The 14,950-nt window shown below is 39.0% G+C and overlaps 1 protein-coding gene across 9 annotated transcripts; it reads left to right on the forward strand.

Moving 5' to 3' along the window:
* Nucleotides 1–2,179: 2,179 nt before the first annotated feature.
* On the forward strand, nucleotides 2,180–14,886 carry LOC103719375 (tubulin beta chain-like). 9 transcript variants are annotated; one of them, XM_039118784.1, is made up of 10 exons: nucleotides 4,831–4,962; nucleotides 5,049–5,146; nucleotides 6,173–6,284; nucleotides 7,234–7,298; nucleotides 7,416–7,502; nucleotides 8,464–8,612; nucleotides 11,194–11,777; nucleotides 12,287–13,273; nucleotides 13,358–13,627; nucleotides 13,979–14,886. In XM_039118784.1, exons 8-10 carry the CDS (start codon nucleotides 12,880–12,882, stop codon nucleotides 14,644–14,646), a joined length of 1,332 nt encoding a protein of 443 aa, XP_038974712.1. In that variant the 5' UTR covers nucleotides 4,831–4,962; nucleotides 5,049–5,146; nucleotides 6,173–6,284; nucleotides 7,234–7,298; nucleotides 7,416–7,502; nucleotides 8,464–8,612; nucleotides 11,194–11,777; nucleotides 12,287–12,879; the 3' UTR covers nucleotides 14,647–14,886. The 9 variants fall into 9 exon arrangements, 1 of the variants encoding a protein (XP_038974712.1); XR_005508231.1 differs by lacking the exons at nucleotides 13,358–13,627; nucleotides 13,979–14,886 and having other exon boundaries at nucleotides 2,180–4,962; nucleotides 12,287–12,345; nucleotides 12,510–12,636; XR_005508229.1 differs by lacking the exons at nucleotides 13,358–13,627; nucleotides 13,979–14,886 and having other exon boundaries at nucleotides 2,180–4,962; nucleotides 11,194–11,414; nucleotides 11,527–11,777; nucleotides 12,287–12,636.
* Nucleotides 14,887–14,950: the final 64 nt, after the last annotated feature.

Here is a 14,950-nt window from a genome sequence, read left to right on the forward strand (position 1 = left end):
AAATTGTGCTTCATTACTTGGTCGCAGAGTTGATTGTTTTTTTGTTAATATTTGGATCTTCCTCTGACGAGGTAGATTACTTGAATAATTGATTGGCATTGATTGGCAGTAATTGATGGAGTGTAAGGGAAACTATCTAGATGGAAGCATGAGTGTTATATATTGGTGATCGACTTACTCTCGTGAATTCAGCTTTTATATATATTATTTTTCAATACGTTGGCTTCGTCATGGTTGATTAAAAGGATTGCTTCTATCAGGGAATCTTTTTTTAGTAGTAAAAGAACTCAATTGAGGTTTTTGCTTGGTAAACTGCACAAGTGTGTGTTTGTCCGAAAATCGAGGTTTGTGGGTCGAACTTTGAGACTTTGATTTGGCCTTACTTGGTAAGTAGTAGTGAAAGTTATTGCCTAACTTTTCTTCTTTATGGAATGATTTAGCGATGAATACTTATTATAAGAGAAGATTTTCTTTGGCATAAAATTTCTATATTCCTTATGCTTCTGCTTTTTTGAATGTTGTCTAAAAGGTTAAAAAGCCTTTAGCTTGCAGCATTTCTTTTTCTCTTAGCTTGCGTAATCTCATTTCGTTTTGGGAGGATATAAAAATTTCTTGAATTGTTTCGGGCTGTTGCTCCTGATGCAGTTGATTCTATCACTTGGAGATGGCACAAGTCAAGTTGTTTCTCAATTAATTCTTTTTATAATTTGTTAGACTTCAAGGATGTTTCATTGGATAATTGCACAAACCTAGAGCCCCAGCTAAAAAGATTAGCCCAAATGTATCATCTGAATTTCTTAGTGTTATATAAGTATTTAAAATCTACCCAGTGTATAATTGATATAGAACTAAATACCTATCTATACTTGTCCACACGATGATTTTCACTATAATTAGAATTAGTTCCTTAAAAAGTCAAAAATTTTGGCTCATTAGTTGCTAAAAATAGATTATTGATGGCTGAAAATCATCCAAACAGGAATTGTTGTGTTCTTTGCATTCTTCACCCGAATCAGCTTTTCACATCTTTTATGAGTGCTTTTTTTTTTCTTTTTGGTGCAACGGCGGCTCACACTTATGAGTGCATTTTTCTGAAACTAATGATGCAACTCTTTACAGATCAATTATCTATTAGAAGTTGGCCAGATTTTTTTTATTTCCTTTTGGAAGGGTTGGAGAATGATGCTGTTGAAGGTGGTTCGAACTTCTGGAAGGGCTAAAATTTTGGAGTCTAACTGCTTCTATTTTATTCTTTTTACTTTTTTTTCTTTTCTTTTTTTTTTGCTTCTTCTAAGTTTTTCCCCATCTTTCTTCTCCAAAAAAAAAAAGTTATTTTACTCTGGCGACCAAGTTGACACCATTAGCTAGTGAGAAGAAACTTTTCATGAATGCCGTTCATCTCGCTTCACTTAATTATTGGTTTTGGAAGAGAAGCTTGTAGTTTCATTTTCTTTAGAGTAATACATATTGAGATGTCCCTCAATTTTTATCCTTAAATCTAAATAAAAAACTAGCAATAATCTAAACAAATATATAGCATATAATAAAATATATGGATCATATAGTTAGTAAATATCTATCATCAGTAAATGTGTATGCCTGTCTTGTATGTTATGTAGTCCCAAGGACAAAATTTCTTAGGACCCTTGAAAATATATTGTTAAAAAGAGAGAAAAACTTTTTTTGAAAAATTTGGGCGATGGTAATTGACGAGGTGGCCTTTCAGGCTAAGCATATGTTCATAAAGATCAATGGAGCCGCGAACTGAGTGGTTTCTTATTTAGCCTGCCACTTCGGGATACTGTATGGGTTGAAGAGGTGGAGTTGCCTAGAACGCTATAGACTTATTATTTTCTCATTTTATTGGATATATCCGTCCTCGTAATGTCTAAAATACCCGTTTTAGTAAAAAAAAATCTTAAAAATTTTATAATTAAATAGATTCTCTATGCAAAAATTTTAAATTTATGTGCATCAGAAATTCTAATATCTAACCCAAATCTATATGGAGTTTAAAAATCCGTGTCCAACTCGGACAGAACTCACTTTTTACTGTTACTTTTTGAGCCTGGGAATTGAGCCCAAACCTGCTTTCCGGGCCCGGTTCGGCCCATCGACAGCCTTCATCACTTCTTCCTCTCTCTCTGTTTTTTAACAAAAAAAGTTGGGTAGGGTTTGGCGGGTGGACATTTGAACCCCAAAACCCTCGAAGGAAAACGGCTCCGATTCCGCCCCCTCGTGTCTGGAGGATACCCATTTCTTCTCTTCTCTCTTTCGAGATGTTAGAATTCTAAACATATCTTTCCTTCTTCACGAAATTTATACCTATATTTCTCCTTTCTATTGACCCAAGCCATAGCAACTGAGAAAGTCGCAATCTTTTCTCCCCAGATGTTCCCGTACTGGAATCCCAAACCTTTTCCCAGACGTCCATGCGGCGGCTCGCCAAGATCCCATTTTCTCTTCTCAAAAAACCAACCACCACTCCGATTTCCCACCGCTTCTCTTCCTCGGCATCCGCCTCTCTTATTCAAGTAGTCCCGGAGGAGAAAGAGACCTCCAGCTCAAATTCAAGCCCCTCTTCGCAAGATTCTTGTGGATTCTCATCTGTTGAGGTTCTTCAAACCTTGAGCAGTCTCGAGAGGAAGCCCGACGCTGCTTTCGCCTTCTTTAACAACACCAAGAGCCTCGGTTTTCGGCACGACCTTTCCAGCTACTCGGAGATGGTTCGCATCTTAGACAACTCGGGACACAAGAAAAAGTTGATATCTTTGTGCTCGGAGCTCATTTCGTCGAATACCAATATGGGTTTTGAAGTCTCAGCTCTCTTTGATGCCCTTTTGCAGAGATTCCATCGGCCGGAGATGTTACTTCTTCTGTTTGATGCATTGATCAAGGCGTACGCCATTTGTGGGAAGCCCAAGGAGGCTGCCCGCGCTTTCTTCCAGCTTCCTGGACTCGGTTTCGTACCGTCAGCAAAGTCTTGCAATTTTCTTATGAATTTCCTGGCTAAAGTTGGTGACTTGGAGATGGTGATGGCTGTTTTTGATCAGATGAAGAGGTTTGGAACGAGCCGGGATGCTTGCACATTTACCATTTTGATCAAAGCATTCTGCCGAGCTGGGCAAGTAGAAGAGGCGCTTGACGTTTTGAATGGAATGAAGGAGATGGGAATTAAGCCTGATGAGATCACTTACCTGACGGTTATAGAAGGGATGTGCAACAATGGGAAATCGGATTTGGGTTATGTATTTCTTAAAGAGATTGTAAGAGAGGGCACCCCTTTGGAGCACATCGCTTATAATAAGGTGATTGGTGGCTTGTGTAGAGAGATGAGGCTTCAGGAGGCTGAAAAAGTTTTGGAGGACATGGCAAGACAGAATATGCTCCCTGATATGTTTAGTTACAAATTTCTTATTAGAGGTTATTGTGCAAGCAAGAACCTCTTAAGAGTTTTAGATCTTTATGAGGAGATGATTGCGAAGGGTATCGGACCAGATCATGTCGTTGTGAGCCTTTTGCTCCAATGTTTTTGTAAAGCAGGCATGGCGTCTGAGGCTTTAGTCTACTTTAAGAGGTTTAAGGACCCAGGACTTTACCTTGACAAGATTTTATATAATATTGTGATAGATGTTCACTGCAAGATGGGAAATATGAACGAGGCGGTTCAACTGCTTCAAGAGATGAAGTGCCAGGGCTTGGTTCCAGATAGAATCCATTTCACGAATTTGATAAATGGGTACTGCTGCAAGGGTGAAATGTATAATGCTCACAAAGTGTTTACTGATATGGTGAACAGCAATGTGGAGCCCGACCTTGTTACCTACAATATACTTGCTACTGGATTTTGTAGGAATGGGCTTACGAAGGAGGCATTTGATCTTCTAGAATATATGTTGGACAGAGGTGTTGAGCCTAATGCTACCACCTATAGTATGATTATTGTGAGCCTCTGTAGAGGTGGCAAGTTAAAGGAGGCAACTCTACTATTTAAATCCTTAGAGGGGAGGGGGATCGATCAATATTTAGTTCTTTGTAGTGCTATGGTTTGTGGGTACTTAGAATGTAGTTGTACAAGAGAAGCTTATGCACTTTTCATTAGAGTCTCTAAGCAAGGACATCTAGTGAATGAGATTGCATGCTCCAAACTTATTTCTGAGCTTTGTAGGGAGGGAGATGTAGAGAGAGCTTCCATGGTGTTTGAGTTGATGCTCAAGATGGATGTTACCCCAGATGTAATTTCCTATAGCAAACTTATTGCAGCTTATTCTCAGATTGGAGATATGAGACATGCTCGGGTTTGGTTTAAGGATCTGATTGTACGAGGGCTTTCCCCTGATGTTGTTTTGTACACTACACTAATGAATGGGTACTGCAAGGTTAATCATTTACAAGAAGCCTGCAAATTGTTTGTTGATATGATAGAACGAGGGATTAAACCTGATGTAGTTGCATACACAGTTATGTTGGATGGTCATTTGAAAGAAATCTTGAGCCAAAGTTGGTTAAACCGTGACAAGGAAAAGGGAAGAGCTGAAATAAGAGCCAAATCTTCAACATTGTTAAATTGGATGACCACCATGGGGATCAAACCTGATGTCATTTTTTGCACCGTATTGATTGATGGACAATGCAAGATGGATCATGTTCAGGATGCCCATAAATTATTTGAAGAGATGATGGTAGGTGGGGTGATGCCTGATGTAGTCACCTATACTACTTTAGTAAGTGGTTACTGCAGACAGGGAGAAGTATGTAAGGCTGAAGACCTGTTAGAGGATATGCTAGATTGAACAATACCACCTGATGCTGTCTCATTTTTTGTCCTGGATCGGTGGAGCTTGAGGTTCAGATGTTTACAGCTCCGACAATAATTCTTGTTTTGGAAAGTTGTGAGGAGACAAACATAACATCTTGTCTTAGGAGGCAATGCAATACTTTTATTTCTCAGACTGCATAAATGTAAGTTAAGAAGCAAAACTAAAAGTTCCTTTTGTGACAAGCTAATTGGTAACACATCAAATGCTCACAAATAAAATCATATTCAGGGTGGGCATTTCTGAATGGATGGCACACTAACATGATGCAGGCCTTAAAGTGCAGTGGAAGATTCTACCACAGGATTGCTAAAGCTCCAATGTAACAGGTGCAAAAAACTTTTGCATTGTTGTTATTTATGAGTTTGTCAGATAAGATCGGGGCCAGCTTCAAGCTGAATTTTGGGGCCTAAGATCTGGGTTTTCTATGCTTTCTCTTATCCAGGAGTGGACTTATGACACTTCCAGCTTTTCCTTTCTATCTGTGACCATATGTTGTGGTTGATTAAACGTTCCATTTGCACATCAAACAAAGTCCAATTTGAATTACCCAAAGTAGTTTAGAGATCCTGTGTCTGTGATCTTAGCATTTTCTTTGTGAATCTAACTTATTCAAAATTGTGCATGTCCTAAAGATTTATTCTAACTGAATGACATTGAATCTGGTTATTAGTTTGCCCCTCTATGTACTTCTGAGTTGGGACAGGTTCCTTTTTGAAGTAAATAGAAAACATAAATCATGCCAATTGCTTTCAAAAGTGTTATTCTGCAAAACCTTTATATATTAGGCAGTGCAGAGAAATGCTACTTCAATATGGTCTTCTGTGACCAGGTGAGATTTAATGCATTAATTATTACTTTCTTTACTTGATTGATAAACTTTATCAAGATCCAATATTATATACAAGACCTAAACCATGCATTTGCAACCTAAAACAATATAGTTCAACAACATCTCAAAAATTGCAATATCTGTACGGAATGTATTATCGTATTGTAGTATCTGTTATTCTGTATTCTAATTCTCGTGCAAGGATTTGAAACTGTGATGCATGTCTTATCTAGTTAACACTGACCTGTCTTTTGAGTGTTAAAAGACCTGCAATATTGACTGAATTAGCATTCGCTTGAAAAATGTTTGCTGTTCCTAATGACATTCTACAACATTAATGAAACATTTATAAATGTGGGAAACCTTACAAGAGTCAAGATCTGGTTTATCACCAGTTTCTAATTTTGACATCTATTGCTACTTTATTGCTACATTATTGCCTTTCTTCTTTAATTTGAAAGTTTATTGGAATCAAACCTTTGGTTAAATAATCATTAAGCTGAGCTTGTTGTGACTTTTGCAGGCTTAAGCTTCTCTGTTTCCGTCCATGGTTTATGTTGAGCTTCAGCTTTGACATTGAATTTAGTACAAGATGCCTTATGCCATATTCTAGGAACATCCACATGTTTGAACTGGTTAGTGTTTGCTTCTATAAATAATGAATAAAGATTCATCCAACTTTTAGAATGAAAATAGATATGCCTTTGCATGTTATTTTTTTGCATGCTCTTGTTCATTCAATTTCATCGTATGCCCATCCCATGTCCTGACATGGATAAATATTCCCATTGGAGGCATTGAATTTCTATATCACATCCTTGTACTCGCTACTTCTTACAACAGATTAGTTTTCCTTTTCCATGCTTGTGATGCTTGATTGTAGGTAGCTGTTTTTTATGGTTCTCTGATTTTACTACAAGAAATTGCATCTTCAAAGTGTTTAGTTGTAACCATATAGAAGAATTAATGGTGAAAAAGAATTAATAAAGGCAACCATTGGATGGTAGGCTGTATAAGGAAGGCAGATTTACAAATCTGCACTAGTAAAGCCATCATTTTCAACTCCCTTATTCTTTCTTTCATTTTGCTTGAAGAAAAGGTGAATATCTGAGACCATCTTTCTTTTCTTTTGCTTCCACAATATTTTCCTGGGCATTGGGTTGTAAATGAGATAGTTAGATCTGCTTAGTTTGTGCACTTAGCTGATCAAGAATGGCTTCTAATTTGTTCTTTTTTGGGCTTTGGCTAATCTCACCAGCATGCTATAGCACAAGAGACTCGATCAGTCCTCGGGTACCATATTTAGATCCACTTTTGAAACACAGGGTTGTTTATTATTGATTTGATTTGATTAGAGAAAGAGAGAGAATCTTGTATGTTTTTGTTGCATATCAACTCTGATTTTTCAGTATCATATTCTTATATTGATGGGAAGTAAGGAGAAGATGATTTACATTGATAGGAAAATGATAATCTGAACATGGCTCTAAAGATGTTGTATCTTGGAAGAATTTTATTGATTTTAGTGGAAGCTCTTTGTTACTTGCTCCATGATTAATAGTCGCAGCTGTTTCCTTGTTGCAGATTGAGAGTGAAATCCAATGGTCAAAGGTAAGGGATCTAGCACCTTACTTGAAGATCTTCTTGAGGTAAGCTGAATTGTTAAAAAACCGAGGGACCAACTAGGTTTGAATTATTTGATGTTAGGGATGTTATTGAAGACAAATGAAATAATACTTAATTCATGTCTATTTTGCACATTGCAGGAAATTTCCTGTTGCGTAATATCCACAGTAGCATTGAAAGATGTTGGCAGTACTTGTATTTTTCCACAGATATGGAGATACGCTTGGGTACATATCCCCAACCTGAACTTTGACAACACTAACATGTTTAATGATAACATTGATCACATATAAGGGCAAGATGCTCCACCGAGGGACTGAACAGAGAAATATTCTTTAAGTTCTAGATGCTTTATTAACAGAGAAGTTCGTTGGATATGTTGATCTTGTCTTGCAACAGCATCAAAGTAGTGAAGTACAATCGTTAAAGTTTCAATTCTTACTTCAAAAAAAGCATGCCTGGTATCTTGATAGATGGGTTTTCTTTGCAATTGCATCACAGGCCAAAGAGCTTTTTATGATCATCTCTACAATATATACCTATTGATGATCCATATAGATTTGTTGCCAGGTTTTTATCAACCAAAGAGGATCCTGTATACTGTATAGAGTGTTTATGTCTTGAATCTACATCTTGAAGCCTCAATAATCTTAAAATGGTTGAGTATACAGTATCCTGTATACTGTATACTTTGATGCTTTCGATAATCTTAAAATGCTCAATTTGAATAAGGTAGATGTAACTGGTGAAGATATTCAAAACTTCTTGTCCAGTTGTTTGGTACCTAAATGGTTGAGTGTCAAGCACTCCCACCAACTGGAAGACCTAGAAGTTTCCCAGCCATCATGCAGAATGAAATATGTGAATGTTGAATGGTGTATATTGTTAAGGACAGTAGAGTGAAATGCTATAAATCTCATCAATTTTGAGTATGTAGGGTATGTGTCATATTTTGTACTTAGAGGAGCTTTGCAATTAGTTAAGGCATATCCTGAATTGGACACAGATTTAGATGCTATGACCTATGTTCTGACCCAACTTTCTGGTGATCTGCCTTCTCTCTCAAAATTCTGTATTTAAGGATAACGGACAACTTTAAGTTTTGCCTGCACAATCTTCATAGAGTTTGTTTTTGAGAGATTTGTAGAGATTCACTTTAGTCATTCTTTTTAATATTCTGTGTTTCAGGTTTTGATTTACCAACAAGCCCCAGTGAATTCATTCAATTAAAACACTTGGTGCTGATCTTTCTCAGTGGCTTGGATGAGGAAGAAAACTGTTTTGGATTGATTTCTCTTCTTAATGCTGCTCCTATACTGGAGAAATTTGAGTTGCATGTATGTCATTTTATCCTGACCATTCTATGTTAGCCATATAGAGAATCTGTTATAGATGATTTCTCTATGATAATTCACCACTTAACTATAAATCTGAATAGCCCATTCCACAAGCACCTTGGAGAGTATCCTAATCTAAAAGCCAAGAAAACCACAAAGTTCATTTTCAGTTTAGGTTGTAATAGCATTATTCAATATGCCAAAATTTAGAACCTTTCAACCAACCATAAGCTTCTACTTTGGGTTGTAGAGTGCTGAAACCAACGAACTAATTATTTTTGTGCATTAAAAATAGATCGAGCTTATGTTACTATATTAGTTTTCTAGAAATCTCTGGAAAATAGTAGAACATTGAGCAACATAAAACTATATATAAGAAAAACCTGGGACAGAATTCTGCATCTGCTTGAATCAATTTTGTATGTCTTCTCATGGTTCATGTAGTTAAGCTTGAGCCATTCATTTAAATTTGAGCAAAATTTGAGTTGCCCAAGAACAACTCATCTAATAGATTCAGCGAGAGTAGAAGATTCCTTGAGGTTTGGGGCCACAAATCTATCCCTTAGATTTGGTATACGCAGAATGAGAGATGAGAGCGATTCTTTCAAATTAGCTAACTTATAATTGCTCATTTTTCCAAAACATTTCAAATAACTATTTTAATGATGTTATCCAATATTGATTGCAGCTGCCTTTTCCCATCTTGTAGTTCTAATGGCATCTAAGAACTTTATTATCATCATCATCTTATTTTTATCATTTTCAACCTAAGTGATATTTATCAGAAAACATCAAGCTGTTAATGGGAGTTGATTTTTATCTTAATGGAGCAGTAATTGTAAATGGTAGGCTCCTGTCATTTACAAGGTACTCTATTGTTTTGCACTGTTGAATATGGGGCATCGCCGAAGGAGTGCCTTTGAGGTATTAGCCAGTCTTGATGTTGGCTAATATAATTCACTGATATAGAAGGCATGGTAGCAGAGAGTTAATAGTAGAGGCATCTATTGCATGTTATGGACTTGTTCTCTGGTAAGTGCTACTGTAAGTCAAAAGTCTTAAGTACTTTCATGTTGATCACCATTTTTTGCACTTTCATAAGGTTTTTTACTGGATTGACGCTGTATAGGCAAACAGTTTGCTATGCTTTTACTAGCTATCAAGTAATCTTTCAATAGCAACAATTCTTGCTAAATCATTGTTGTTTTAAGCATGCAGTGTTTGATGTACGGACATGCAGGAGAAACCTGCCTAGTGACACCGTGATCCATTAGACCTTTCCTCTAGATTTAGGCTGAGCCTTGTCAAGTTTTTCCAACATGTTTACCTCTGATTTGAGTCAACTTTTAGATGCTATTCTAGTCTTAGCCAATCACCATGTGGAGCTGGTGGCTGGTGTAACACCAACCTCTTTGATGTAAGGGCAGTATTTTGTTCTCTCGAAGTGAACAGGTGGAATTTTTTCATGCCTTCTGTGATGCAATTCACAGAAGATATCTTTTCATTTTCCCCTCTTTTCTTCTTCTTGTTGTTGTTTGTTGTGATGTAACCAAGACAGGTGCAGTTGGTGCAATCATGATTTCAATCTTGAGAGCTTGCCTGCATCACTTGGCAGGCAATGAGGCCAAGGAGCTTCTTAAACAAGATTAAGGCTTGGTCATTGAGCTAAGCAGTTTATTGTACTAGGTTTCTGTAGGCCAATGTCATGACAAGAGCTTTTCATTTTTAATATTAGCTTGGGTTGGGTGCAGATCATTTGGCAGTCAGTCTGAATCCAATCCAGAAACATAGAAAGTCATCTAGTTCGATCCGATAATCAAATGAATAGAGTTGTTAAAAGTGATTCTCAGAGTCATCCAAATGCAAATAACTGAATCCAGTAACTGTCCTGCCAATGCTTGACATGTGAGGGAAAAGCATCAATGACTATGACGAGAGATCGAGGAAGCATTAATGATTATAATCTTTTAGCTAATAATTTATTTTTTTTTGATTTTTTCAGAAAAGGGGAAGGGATTTATAAAACCTCACCTAAATGTAGGTGGGACTCAAACCTAGATCAGTACCTTACTGACTATTAGTTGGCAACTGCGATGCGATGCAGCTCTCATAAACAGATAGATGACCATAATGGCCCATATATACAAATCAAATTTAAATGCTGAACCGTGAACCCAGATTATCTTGTAAGAAATTAAATTGTTGATCTTGAGAGCCATGGCTGTGCCATGTCATACTTTTTTTCTGAAAAAAAGAAATTGGAATTCTGCAGCGCTATTTAAAGTATAAGCTAGTATTGCAGTCTCATAAATTTTATATTGCGCATGAAATGTTGAATTGGAGATATATGTTTGCTGGTAGGAATAGACCTATGTAGTATATGTATGTAGTCTCCAATTTGCAGCTTTCAAATTTTTTTTTTTTATAATTTCCTTTTTTTTTGGTAGGAACATGATAAAATAATGTTAATTGCATGGGGTATAAAGCGCTGAAAAGAGAAATTATATATGCATGGCAATTAAGTTCAAGATGGGTGTATAAAAGAAAATTATATGATTGCTTACTTGATCTCCTTGTTTAGGTTGAGTTCTGATATATGTTGGTGAGATGGAATTAACTTGCACCAAGCTAGGCCAATAAGCATGGACTTGGCTGAGCAAGGTTCAAGTCTGGGACCCATGCAAGAGGAGAAACATTTATTGGAGGTCCCACGTACATGGATGGGTTAACTGCTCTGACATCCTGGTGGAGGATCCAGTGTTGCATCCCTCTCCTTTTCTAGCACTTTTGTCCCTATGAAAGGTACTCTTTGTTCTTTTGCCTGTTTCTACCATTCACCTGTCCCTATAAGGGTAGCAAGTTTTAGATATTCCCACAACTGATAATTTTTGTTATCATCATCGTTTATGAGGAGATGGCATTGGATTCTGTAGAAAGCCGAGCAATAATTGAAAGGATATTTTAGGAACACTCTCCTGCCTTCAATAATTTGAAAGTGCCTATCGATCTCTCCGCATCTTTCCTCAACTTATCTTCTGATGCCCGTCACATACTAGTTCTTGATGCACATATCTTTTTTATGAAGATGGATTTGATCATCATGGTTTGTAGATGCCTTGCAGTATGAAGAGTTCGCCTTAGAGCTTGTCGACAGCCATTGCGAAGGTAGGCATGTAGACAAATAACTTGGATCTACAATTTTAAAATAATCCAAAAAATATAATCAATGTCTTTTATATTCATTTTTTATTCTTTCTAATTAATTGTTAACAAAGTAGTTGCGAATGAAAGTAACCTCTACTGTGCAAAAACCAAGTTTATAAGGGCTTAAATATAATCCATTTTATGTTAGCAAAAACTATAGAGTGTGATTCCTCAACCTCATGATTTCTGATTAACCAACTTCTCATATTTTCGGCAAACTATTTAATTAATTAAAAAAATAAAATTTTTATTTTATGTTTTGAAATGTATATTTTGTCAAAGGTCCTTGGTAATATGATGCATCATACGTTTCGCTATAACTTAATAATTAAAACTTCTTATTCCTATCTGTTCGAATCATGTTTTCATTACTTACTAAATGCTTTAAAATTAAAATGCACTTTGTTATACACATCTTATCTTGTTTTCAAACAATTAATGATTTCTAACAAGCCACAATTACTATGCAGGTTTTGCATTGCATTGTTTCGGAAATGCAGTCGAGCAAATTAAGCTGCATAATCTTAAGGTTGTTCTAGCTCCTTACAGGCTTGTCTATCCTTCTACAGAAATTTCAATAATTTGAGGGAATACTCTTAATGCTGAGGGTTGATATGGTCAGACTGGCAAATAAGACCAGCGAACAACCCATGAGAGTTTCCTAAGCATTCCCTTGTCTGCTTCCATTTCCAGCTCATCAACCTCGCTGTTGTTGGCTAGTCCATCTCAACATCCCACATGGACATTGGTGCCTCGCCGGCCCCTCGCTCTCTTCTTCTCCTCTCTCATACCATCCATCTATTCTTTCCTCCAAAAAAAATATCACATCCCACCAAACAAATCTTCCCACATCTACAAAAACCCCACTATTGTTTCCCTCTCCTTGCAAGCCTTCCTTGCCTCCCCTCTCTCCTTTCTTCAGCAACCTCTTCTATCCTCCTTTCCTCCATCTATCTTTTTCCAGTTCCATTTCCTCCACTCCATTGCACTCATCCTTATCTAATATTCATCACTCATCTGTTCCAATTCACTTGCACCACCTTGAAACCAAGCATAAAAAACCATGAGGGAAATCCTCCACATCCAGGCAGGGCAGTGCGGCAACCAGATCGGCAGCAAGTTCTGGGAGGTGGTCTGCGACGAGCACGGCATCGACAAGAAGGGCATCTACGCCGGCAACTCCCCCCACCAGCTGGAGCGGGTGAACGTTTACTACAACGAAGCCAGCGGCGGGCGGTACGTGCCGCGGGCTGTGCTCATGGATCTCGAACCTGGGACGATGGACGCGCTCCGCACCGGCCCCTACGGCAAGATCTTCCGCCCGGACAACTTCGTCTTCGGCCAGTCCGGCGCCGGCAACAACTGGGCCAAGGGCCACTACACCGAGGGCGCCGAGCTCATCGACTCCGTCCTCGATGTCGTCCGCAAGGAGGCCGAGAACTGTGATTGCCTCCAAGGTATATATATATATATATATATAATTCCAAGGAAACTGGAAATGTTCGGTAAGAGACTCATGATATATATATATGTATGTACAGGGTTTCAGGTGTGTCACTCACTGGGAGGGGGGACTGGATCGGGGATGGGGACGCTGCTGATATCCAAGATCAGAGAGGAGTATCCTGACAGGATGATGCTGACGTTCTCGGTGTTTCCGTCGCCGAAGGTTTCCGACACGGTGGTGGAGCCGTACAACGCGACGCTGTCGGTGCACCAGCTGGTGGAGAACGCCGACGAGTGCATGGTGCTCGACAACGAAGCGTTGTATGATATCTGCTTCAGGACCCTCAAGCTCACCAACCCCAGCTGTAAGTGCCTTCTGTATCTTGTCACGGCGATTTATATTCTAAGTTGGTACCCTTTGCTCAATCTCGATCTAATCTTGGCTTCGAATGGCTATGGATATGCTTTTAGGTTCAGCAATTAATAGCCAAAATTGTGTGGGACATGTAAACTCACTAACGGACTCGGATCTGGACTGCTAAAACACAATTTGACCCACTTACGTGGGGCTTACCAACAAAAATCTTGGACAACTAATCTAAATATTTGTTCCAAAATCTAGATTTTTTTTTGGTTTGCCATTTGATAGTAATGAATTATTTCATCGTGACCATTAAAAGCTCACGACGTGTTTGCATATTATTATTGGCATGCAGTCGGGGACCTGAACCACCTCATCTCGACGACGATGAGCGGCGTGACGTGCTGCCTCCGGTTCCCGGGGCAGCTGAACTCGGATCTCCGAAAGCTGGCGGTCAACCTGATCCCCTTCCCCCGGCTCCACTTCTTCATGGTGGGCTTCACCCCCCTGACCTCCCGGGGCTCCCAGCAGTACCGCGCCCTCACCATCCCGGAGCTCACCCAGCAGATGTGGGACGCCCGCAACATGATGTGCGCCGCCGACCCCCGCCACGGCCGCTACCTCACCGCCTCCGCCATGTTCCGCGGCCGCATGAGCACCAAGGAGGTCGACGAGCAGATGATCGCCGTCCAGAACAAGAACTCCTCCTACTTCGTCGAGTGGATCCCCAACAACGTCAAGTCCAGCGTCTGCGACGTACCCCCCGCCGGCATGACCATGTCCGCCACCTTCATGGGGAATTCCACGTCCATCCAGGAGATGTTCAAACGTGTCTCGGAGCAGTTCACCGTCATGTTCCGGCGGAAGGCCTTCCTGCATTGGTACACAGGCGAAGGAATGGATGAGATGGAGTTCACCGAGGCGGAGAGCAACATGAACGACCTGGTCTCCGAGTACCAGCAGTATCAGGATGCAGCGGCCGACGAGGAGGATCTCGGGGCGGAGGAGCTGGAGGAGGATTAAGGAACTTTGCAATGTGATCTGGAAGGAAGTCTGCTGTTGGTTTATCCAATCTCTCTGTTATATATATGTTGTGTGGTTTGTTTTGGTGTCAATTGTTGTGATTTATTTCTCTCTTGCGAACCTTAATTTGTTCTGTATGTAAGTATACTATGTGAAATTGAAGTCCGAGTGTTCAAATAAATGTTTGGCAGTGCATGCCAGAAATAAATCAAGAACGGGTTGGAGCTTTGACCATGTTTAGCTTGAGGTTTTTATTTGTTGGATTAGATCCTACATAGCAGGGTCTTGGGATATAATTATTTTT

Source organism: Phoenix dactylifera, unplaced genomic scaffold, assembly GCF_009389715.1.
Source record: "Phoenix dactylifera cultivar Barhee BC4 unplaced genomic scaffold, palm_55x_up_171113_PBpolish2nd_filt_p 000412F, whole genome shotgun sequence".
Lineage (NCBI taxonomy): Eukaryota > Viridiplantae > Streptophyta > Magnoliopsida > Arecales > Arecaceae > Phoenix > Phoenix dactylifera.

Excerpts from the sequence above, each read along its gene's own strand:
- LOC103719375 (XM_039118784.1), top strand. The coding sequence starts at position 12,880 with ATGAGGGAAATCCTCCACATCCAGGCAGGGCAGTGCGGCAACCAGATC. Across the intron at positions 13,274-13,357 it reads GAACTGTGATTGCCTCCAAG|GGTTTCAGGTGTGTCACTCA; the intron begins GTATATATATAT and ends ATGTATGTACAG. Across the intron at positions 13,628-13,978 it reads CAAGCTCACCAACCCCAGCT|TCGGGGACCTGAACCACCTC; the intron begins GTAAGTGCCTTC and ends ATTGGCATGCAG.